Source organism: Lates calcarifer, linkage group LG12 (genome assembly GCF_001640805.2).
Source record: "Lates calcarifer isolate ASB-BC8 linkage group LG12, TLL_Latcal_v3, whole genome shotgun sequence".
Classification (NCBI taxonomy): domain Eukaryota; kingdom Metazoa; phylum Chordata; class Actinopteri; family Centropomidae; genus Lates; species Lates calcarifer.
The window spans coordinates 25,228,685-25,239,268 of NC_066844.1; the positions used below are offsets into that span (position 1 = coordinate 25,228,685).

The window sequence follows — 10,584 nt, forward strand, 5'->3', positions numbered from 1 at the left end:
GTCAATATCAACTACACATGAAAAGAAATCTGACTGTTTTATTCTCATTTGGTGATTGTAAACAGAGAAATGTAACCGTGAATGAAAAACACAAGAATTTTACTGAAGTAATGTCTTATTTTAACCACATCTTCCGAATTGTAATTTAATCTGCAACCACTAGAGGAAGACCCATCACATATTTTAAACAAGACTGAATTATCTTTTATCCACTCCAATGTACTCTGTTCATAAATTCACCAGTGAAACTCAATACATTAAAAAATTGCACTGATTTTATTTCATGTTTGGCAAGTTATTAGATGATGTGAAACAACTAAATGTTTTGCAATTTAATGAAAACAAAAATATTAAAAAACACATAAAGTATTTTCATGCTAAAATGCATTAAAATATTCTGTCCCCAAACAAGTGAACAGCACATGGCACTATGTTATTTACATAAAAACATTTAATGGTTGAAGTGCCAGGGAGCTGTTTATCCTTCGATGTCTCTGATTTTAGTTCTTCAAAGTTAGTGGGAATAACGTAACGAAGGAAGAGCCACAATATTTGTAATATTTTTTGGACACCAATGAAGAAATTCAGCCCACAGTGAATACCAGCAAACCGACGCGCTGATTTCACTCTAGTTATTAGCTGTAACAGACGTGTGTGAGCTCCCCTCTCACCCCTCCACCTCCAGAAACACTATTCTTTTAGCCACTTCCTCCTCACCGTATTTCTCCTGCAGCTGCTGGTGGACGTCAGGATCAGCGGAGAGCAGCAGATCGTCATCGCAGCGAGACCAGAACGGTCCAGAGAAGGAGGAGGGATTCATTAGCAGATCCCGCGCAGCAGAGAAGTTGCCGCTGGTCTTCAACAGAGCTTTGGTCACATTAACTAAGTCCTAGAAGACAAACCAGTAGTAGAGGTTAAAAACAGACAAATAAGCAATGAATTAATGCCAATTTAATCATTTCTATTATTTCACTTCTACTTTGTGGTTTATTTCTATTCTCAAACAATATAACCAAGAATAAAGAGTATATATATAACTGCTGATGCATCTGCTCACCTGGTTTGTCTGGTTCATCAGCTCTCTGAGTCGCTGCATGTCCTCCTCTAACTGCACCTGAGTCAGAGATTCTGCAGCGTCTTCATTCACTAGTGGCTGTGGGTTGGATTTAGCTGCAGCACCATCACCAACAACAGACTGAGAGTCTTCTTCCTGAGATTCAAATATGAACAGGTGGGCCCCGCAGGCTGGGTGGACAGCCTGAGCAGCAGCAGCTGTAGGTTTAGTGCAACCTGTCTCTGGTGCACGGTCACCACTGGGTCCAGGTTCGGGGTTGGATTTAGCTGGGTTCCTGTCACCGACAACAGACGGAGACTCTTCTTCCTGAAATTCACTGTCCATTATGAACAGGTGGGCCCTGGAGGCTGTGAGGATGGCCTCAGCAGCTGCAGGTTCAGAAGCTGCAGGTTCAGGGTTGGACTGTGCAGAGGCAGGACCTGCAGCTGTATCTGAAGGTGGGGGGACAGGTTCTGTTGATGTCACCGCTTTTTCAGTTGGGTTTTGGAGATCTGCAGCTTCATCCTCAGAGGACTAAGAGACAGAAACATCACAGTCTAAATCTTAAAGGAGCAACTCATGACGTTAACATATGAAAGTGCCATGGCTCTTTAACGCTGTGTTCATGTTTGTTGGAGGTTTAGCAGATTAAGACACAAAAGGTAACAGCAACCATAGCTGCGAAAAGGAAAATATGTAAATACTGTATCTATTCTCTATACATCAAATATTTAAAATTCTTTTAATACAATTAGCTGCATATATAAAACAGTGCTGCATTGCCACTGTAAGGAAGCAGAACAGTGTTGTATAGTGCAGTGCGGCCGTACCTCACTTTCATCTTCAAACTCCTTTGTGGCCATCTCCAGAATCCCCAGCTTTCTCTTTTGTTTTTTCTTCTCTCCTTTCTGTGGCAGTGAATTAGATGCTTCATCTGAGAAACATGAAACAGAGAAAGAGAGGAGGAGATCACGCGCTCTGCTTGTCTGAACATTTTATCTCCGTAGCTTGTTTAAGATGACTTACTGTCTGGAGAGGAATGACAAACCTGGCTGTGGTGTTTCAGACACAGTAGCTTCTTCACTCTCCTGCTGTTGACTCTCTGCTGCTGCTGCCTCGTTCTTTCCTCTGGCTCTCTTAGCGGGCGGCTGGTCTGCTGTTGTGTGTTTCTGAAAAGCGGGCTTAGCAGCTGTTTTATTTGTTTTCTTTGCAGACTGGGGAGATGACGTCACTTTCTCAGCAGAAGTTGCTGACGATCGGAGTCTTTTGCCGTAAGGTTCAGGCGATGGTGACGCCTCAAGCTCAAGCTGTCTGCGTGTTGATCGACGCTGCGGCTGTTCCGGCCTTGGGGACGCCCTCTGCTTCTCTTTAGGCTTTTTAGGAGTGAAAGAGTCAGGCAGGGAATCCAGCGAGTCCTCTGGCACGCTGTCTTTCTGTGGAGAGGTGGTTGTTTGTGGCTCTGCTGTCTCTGGTTCTGTGCCCTCAGCTGGAGCAGGATGGGCATCTGTCTGTGGGTCCAAACAAGGCCCCCCAGGTTCAGGGGAGTTTGATGCTTGAGCCTCGACATTTTCTGGTTGTGAGCTTTCGGCTGGTGTGGACTGGGCCTCTATCTGCAGAAACACCAGACCTGTGGTGCTCAGTTCATTTCAGTTAATTATCAAGTCACACACAAATATTATGTCTTTAAATTATCGGCTGTAATACTTATATACAGAATGTACTAAAGCTGTGGTGTTAGAGGCAGTGTGCTCCGGCCTCTACTGTACCTGCGTTAGGTCTGTATCTGCTGAATGTGTCTGAGGAGGAGCAGCGTCTTCACTGGAAGGTTCCTGAACATCTCTCCCTTGATTTCTCTCCTCCTATAAGCAGACAGATCACAAGCTACAGGCTACATGTCTATAAAAAATAAACTCTAATCCACATCCCCTTTGTACTACAGTAGGAAGTATGTGAGTAAAGTCCGGTGAAATATACTGCGTATGTTTTCATGAGTATCATAACATGGAAGTCACAATGTGTACAATTCGTTTTTTAAAAATGTGCTGCCCTCTAGTGGCTGTTTAAAAAGACACTCCCCCACAGCTTCTACAACATTAACCACAGCTTTTGGTTATTTGAATAATGGAAAAATAATATTATCTTTATTATCTCTTTTTTTAATTGGAAAATGTTTGATATCTTGACATCCCTCATCTGAAACACAGAGACAACAAAGCCCCAAGTATGTTTCATATCCATCTGTATATACTGTAGCATAAAATACTACACTAGTCTCAACATTAACATTATAAGCTTCACAAATTTTGCAGGATTGTTGTACAGAAAACTGTTTAGATTTTAAAGGTACACTGATATCTGTACCTAATAAGAACATTTTGAAAGAAACACCCTCCAGGTGAATTACCTTGGTCTGTACCTCTGTTGTTTTCACCTCCTCGACCGCAGGCTGTCTCTTAGCCAGTTGTGCTCTGTATCGATATTTCATCGACTGCCAGCTGTGACTGGTCACATGCTGCTTCTCCATCTCTTGCCAAAGACGGTTTCCCCCGATCTCACTCTTGTGCTTGCTGACATAACTCAAAATGGCTGCATCTTCTTCAGCGGTGTAGGCAGCCCTGCCTAATGATAATAACAGAAGGTATGTTCACAGTAGATTTAAACCAAACAGAATTACACTTATTGTGACGACAAATCATAAGCAGTGCACACGTCATTATTAAAATAAACTTTAACAGGTTTTTGATGTCAGTTTTGGGTCTTAAACTAAACTTTTTGCATAACATATCAGTACAGAATCAAGAGCAGATTAAATCCCTATGAAAAGCAGTGTTATGTGTTTACATCATACCTACTAAGAGTCCAGGAGAGCCGTCTTTGCTGGTGTTGAGCCTGGCAGACTGTCTCGGGACCACTTCGGGGTTTAACCTGTAGTCGTCGACATTTAGCTGCTCATCCTTCTCGATACAGTCATAAATGTACTGAGTGGACACGTACCTGAGGAGAAAACACACGTGAGTGGCCTCACGTCTGTGCTGTGTTGTTATACAGTAACAAACTATAGCAAATGAAATGATCTCACTGAAGATAAAGATGAACATGGTGATGGTTTACTGTGCTAAAGCTGACACGTATTCTGCAGCTAAAAAGGTGGAATAAAACTACAAATAATACTATTATATATTAATATTCATATTAACCCATCCCCACCAAACAAAGTATTGATTACTACAAAATTACACACATCTAGTTTTCCTTCAGTCTGAATGAGCTGCGTTATATCACTGATGTAAACACTTTCTAAAAGCGTCCCAGTCCAGCGCCTACCAGTGAGCAGCAGTGTCAGAAACAGAGCCTCTCTCCTCCGGGTCGATCAGCAGGATTGCTCCTGGCTGCTGGACACTGCACAGCCTCCCTCCTCCGGATGTGATGAGCGGCTGGAGTTTGCGTTTGACGGGGCCCGGGCGCAGGAAGAAAGACATGGGTTCACCGTCCACGGTCATGAAGAGAACCGGGGAGATTTTAGGTTTGTCCCCATCCTGCTGCTTGGACGGCATGGTCACAAAGTCTCACCTAAGCAAAGGATGAAATTACACGGTACTTTGTTACATGTTAACTATAAAAATGGGACCACTAAGGTACCACAACAACTTAAATCAACCGCAGACAAACACCTGGGAGGAGGTTTCCGTCCGTTACAGGAGCTGGTCTGGTCTGGTCCGCAGCTTTAGCTTCAACGTCGCCGGGTTTAGAGGCTAAAGCTTCGTGGACGAAGTTTCTGCTTAATCATCTGGTGTTATGATATAAATGTTATCATATATAAAAACGCTGATAAGATTTGACGCTGAACTTAGAGATAACCGTCCCTTTTCCCGCCGCAACGACAACCCAAACACAGTGGACTTCCGGGTGTTTCTCTTCTTCGGCGAATTAATTCAAATTAATGTCGCTTTGCCGCCCCCTTTAGTTTGTATCTGGTTATATCTATATATCCATCTCTTTATTTTGATTCTGTCAAAAACATCGCTATCTTTTTTCTTCTTTGGCTTTTATCTATCTATCTATCTATCTATCTATCTATCTATCTATCTATCTATCTATCTAAAGCCACTTTATATTTCTGTCTCTAGTATGGGCGTCACAAAAATGATAGAAAATAATTAATAATAATTAATTTAAAATACGTAAATAAATTAGTCAAATGTAAAAAAATAAAAACATGGGCAATAAATATGTGAATAACATTTTTATTTATATCTCCATTTATTTGTATCCAGCTTTTAATTTTTCATTTATTTATTAATGTATCTAATTATTTGTTTATTTATTCTCACTGTACCCTCATACTGATGAAGTGATGGATGAAGCACTGTGACTCCTTTCAGGTGTACATCTAAAATAGGGCTTAAAGGTGTAAAACTCAGACTTAAAAATGATGCTTCTGACGCATTCATTCAAAGAATGGAAACCAAAGTTAATAATAAATAGTAATAAATCAAAGTGTGATGTGATGCTGTCGAAATGTGGCTGGTCTGAAAATATTAGATGTGTTTCTGTTTTCACAATACAATATGTACTGCAACATTAGCAAAGTCAGTTTTTCCTGGCTGTGCTGATGACAGGGTCAGGACCACACACAGTCAGAGTGTATAGTACACAAACTAACAGCCCTTCTGTATAAACAGCCCAGCTGAGCTGTGAGGTTTTATTATATCTCTGGAATCAAACACATAAACACTGACAGTCCTGTGGGATTTATCATTTCTGATCAGTTGATTGTTCCCCAGAGGCAGAGGTGCTGCTTGTGCAACACATGATGGATATACTGTAACTCCTACACTCACTCCAGCACCTCATTATAAAATTCACAGCATTCATATAAAGTTAAACCTGATGTGCACAGTCAAAGTGGAGACGTGTGTTTGCATGTAGTTTCTGATGATTCAGTGCAGAGATCATGTCGTAGAATCTTGGTTTGTTTAGGCTGTCGTCAGGGAATTAAAACAATCATTTCTAATATGGAAGTCTGCCTGTATTTAAGTGTTTAGTAAACAAACACCAGGCTTACTAACCAAGTTACTCTCAGGTTTTACTGCTCAAAAATCACATTACACAAACTAAAGAGGGAAGAACGCTCCACTGTTAAATTATAACAGTGATATTTATAAATTAGATTAAATCCTGTTTGTGCTTTTTGCATTGTCTGTGTTTGACATTGTAAATAACTGAAAATACTGACAATTAACATTTAAATTAAATATCATGTAAGCCCCCCTTATTGTTTTCTCCGCTTGTTTTTACATTATATATAAATAAAGTTATGCTACTACTAATAAGACGTGCTCTCTGTGGTCACTGATGAATCTATGGATTTTTGTTTTCTTGAGTTCATTCATTTTTCTGTGCATTAAAAATCTTCGGAACAAAAACATTTAAAATGATTCACACAGTTTTGTTGTTGCTTCTCGTTTTGATTTTGTCTTTTGTTGATACAGTTCCCTCAGCCAAAAACTAATCAGCACCTCCCAGCATTTCCCTGCATTAATTATCACTGTTAGACTTTATGAAATACACACTTCATCTTTCACTTTGCTTATTCGTCATTCAGTTAAGGCAGAAGGCCATGGGAAGGAATTGGGCTGGCCTGTTTACCGTATCACCTCACTGACCTCGCCTCCCTCACAGGCCCTGACAGCTCCGTTATTGTTGTTGGCCTCTATTGTTCCTCTCCCCTCTTCTGCTCAACCAGCTGAAACAATACAACAGCTGCTGACGTGCTGCACCTCCTCCAAATCAACACATGTTTATGGGCAGTTTGTAATAATTAGATACAAGATGTGAAGATAGTCACTCCTGAAAAGCTGATTACGACCCACCCTGGACTCGAACCTCTGCCCTCAAAGAATCCACTCATTCCTGAGCCATCATCACACTGACAGCACTGATCTTTGTTTTTCCCCTTAGAATCAGCAACTGTAGAGAGGATGTGGGGCCAGGTCACCGATGCATATCACACAGTTTGGTTTGGTTTGGCTGCAGCAGAGTGAGGCAGCTCGATGCACAGGACCTGTTACCGCCTGCAGAGGGAGACGCTGCACTGCTGAACTGAACACCAGGGCTGTCAGTCAAACAGTACTCCTGTCACTGATATTACTGTATCTGAAATAAAGTACACTGTAATCCAATCTTCAGTCTGTCTGCTGAATTAGCATTTGGAAACAATGCCAGTCAGCAGAATAAACCTCCAGCAGGATGATACACCTCGTTACAACATATCTCACAGATGAATCCTGAAGCCACTGGTCTATAGACGTGGCCTTGACTTCTGCTCAGATGTCATGACTGTCGCCAACTGTAGCTTCTCAGGGAGACAGATCGAGACTCTGGTGCCAGTGATGTTTTGCCTTGTCCTGTCGATGTGCTGCTTGGATAAAAAAAACAACTAATCTAGAGGCTGGAAAGACCCGGGTCACTCTGAGCTACGATAAGGCCTCAGCTACAGTAGAGCTGTAAACTGCAGAGAAGCACAAACTGAAAACTGCCCTTCAGTGTTTCCCACCTGTCTTGTTCCTGTCTTGTCAAAGCAGTATCGAGCTCTCTCTTGATACTCAGGCACATTCCTCCCAGATTTGAACTTTCGGCAGAGTCCACTCTGTTTCTGCAGACTGGGACAATATGGTCACCATAGGTATTCTGTTGGAAAATTTTCCACAGTGAAAGAGAAAGGCGTCAATCTAAGCACAAAAACCTGGCAGTCAGCAGTCGGAGCTCAGTCTGCTGGAAAGACGTGTGTTTTTGATGCACAGATGAGATAGGACCAGTGTGGTGCAGGCAGCAGTCATCAACAACCTGTACATTGCTTACATTCAAATCATTTTATTCATTGTGGATGAACAGGTTTGAAGTCATGTGGCGTTTGGGGAAATTCACTGATGCATTTTCTTGCTGCAAGTTTCATGAGAATCAGTACCTGCAAGAGTTAGCCTAGCTTAGCATAAATACTGGAAACAGGGGGAAACAGCTAGCCTCGCTCTGATCCAACTCTCCTTTAAACTGCTTAATGTAGCCATGTAATAGTGTTCTGATTTATTTTTTTTAATTATGTTTAAAGATATTGTAGTCTTTAGCTGGTGTGTCTGTAAAAAGGTCATTTAAACAGAGAGATATCTAAAAATATCAGCCCTTTCACTCGATCAAATCAGGAATGATGTACAGCATGTTAACTAACAATGCCCTCATGTGAATCATATGACTGGTGGTAAGTAGGTCACATTACATAGTATTGCACTAATTTTCCACTCAGGTGCAGTTAATGGTGTTGAGGTGCAAGTGAATGAGTGAATCACTTGTAAAAAATCTAACTGACAAAGGTAAAGAGATGTGGTGTCAGGTAAAATCAAAGTCACACAATGTCTGAAAAATGTTTGTGGGCGGACACACGTGGTGACGTCCCAAATGACGAGAGCATGTCTGCACTGTTGCAACAGCATGTTTGTTAATTTTATGCTCAGTTTCATATCAGGACCACTGTGTAGTTTCCTGTTGGGCTTTATCAGATTGTCCACAAATCCAGTCCAGTGAATCTGGCAAAGTCAAATAACTCTCTCTTCACTCATCAGGGAAAGTCCATGTTAATTATGATGTAAATGTGTGAGAGTGTTTCACCAGCAGCTCCTGTGCAGGCTGATGTGACACATGAAAAGGAACAAACACGACGTACAAAAACCAGATAAAACAACATTAAAGTACGAACAAAAACCCTGTAAAAACCCTCGAGAACAGACACATAAAACAACCCAAACCTGAGAATAAACAACATGACAACATCACAAAGAACCACAAAAGTAGAATCTTACAAACAAATCTTGAGGACAAATGAAACCGCAACAATTATTTTACAGTATTTTCCTAAAGAAAGAAAGAAAGAAAACTAACACCAGCTTTGAGTACAGCACAGTAATTTTAACACACAGAGCTACATTAACTGAACATTAATGTTTTATAGAGCTGTAATTGTTTTACCATAGGAACAGAGACTTATTCTCTCTTTATAGCTGTGTTGAACTCACAGTGTTTCTGTCTAAACTGTTTTCCGGTAAAATCCCCAAGAACATAAAGTGCCTTCATATAAATTCCTGAGGTGTTTTCTGTATAAACACCAGATTAAACAAAACTATTTCTTGAGAGCTATATTCGTCTTCCAGTGGCAGGTGTATCACTTCAGGCTTGTACAAGGACACACTCACACCCACACACACACACACACACACACACATATCAGGTATCACACACTGGTGGGAGTAAAATTCCTCCCTGACACTAAAACAAAAGAGAATAAAAAAACACAAAGCTGCCGTTTCTGAAGGAACTCAAACAAAAACAAAACTTCCCTGTGTAAATCACAAACGCTATCTTTGGACTTGGCTCCGTGTGGACAGACAACAGGAGAAATATACTTTCTGAAAATTATTTGGCAGATTAGCTCAGGAATCTTGGCAGGGTTCGGTCAGCAGAGACCGGCCGTAACAAAGTGAGGATATGCTGACTCGACATAAAGAACACATTTAATTACCATCATCATCAACCATCCAAGAGGACCATCCGGCCCCAAGCCAGAAACCCCCAACATCATCTGCCAATTCAAGGGCTTATTTTTAGGGGCCAAACTTCTCCTTTACTCTGCTACTTTCTCACGTTCTTCCAGCTACTCTCTCAGCACTGATGCCTGGCTTTCTCCTTGTCCCATCTTTTCTTTGCCTTTCACAGCTCACACCACACATATTCCTGTCAATCCTGATCAGATCTTTATGTTCCCATAATGACGAGCCCGCAAGTGGAGGGCGAATTCAGATTATTTACTTAAATAAAAGCAGCAACAAACTGTTTTAAAAAGTCCTGTTTTGAAATGTGATATGAACAGAATTACTGCATGAGTGCTATTATACTATATCTTATGTTACTGAATTATTACCACTGACACATTAACACATAAGCAGCATTTTACTCTTGTAGTTGGTCAAGGTGGAGATTGTTTTTAACTAAAAACCACACCTAAAAACTCAAAGCTAAACAAACTGAAATACACCAAATAATGAAAAGATGCAGATGGGTTGGACCATTTTCTTACTACATTAATATATCTGCTTCCAATTTTATATATTTTTTTTATATTTGATGTTTGCATGTAAATGTTTTATTTATAAGGGAGCTAGAACTAATAGCTGATAAATAATGTAGTGCAGTAAAAATGTAAAAAGGTGGCATCAAGAAGAAATACTCATGTTAAGTAATAAGTATTCTGTTATATTCCTCCTCTGCCCACACATGCACTCATAAAGACAAAGAGACCTCTCTCACCTGGTCGTTGCTCTGAGGCAACAGAGAGTCTTTCTGATCCTCACACCCTTCAATTTACAAATAATGTCGTAATATCTGATGACTTGTTTCAGACGACATTGGCTGAAGAGAGTTTAATCTTACATTTAAGATGGGAACACCAGGTCAGGATCCAGGACCATATGTAGCACAGGAAT

General features: G+C 40.8%; 1 protein-coding gene across 1 annotated transcript; it reads right to left on the bottom strand.

Moving 5' to 3' along the window:
* Window positions 1-253: 253 nt before the first annotated feature.
* Window positions 254-4,974, bottom strand: terf2ip (telomeric repeat binding factor 2, interacting protein). The gene is made up of 9 exons (XM_018686882.2): window positions 4,726-4,974; window positions 4,379-4,624; window positions 3,903-4,048; window positions 3,459-3,673; window positions 2,821-2,913; window positions 2,103-2,664; window positions 1,885-1,988; window positions 1,058-1,588; window positions 254-889 (listed from the first exon to the last, which is right to left on the bottom strand). The coding sequence occupies exons 2-9, from the start codon at window positions 4,606-4,608 to the stop codon at window positions 668-670; spliced, it is 2,103 nt and encodes a 700-aa protein (XP_018542398.1). The 5' UTR covers window positions 4,609-4,624; window positions 4,726-4,974; the 3' UTR covers window positions 254-667.
* Window positions 4,975-10,584: the final 5,610 nt, after the last annotated feature.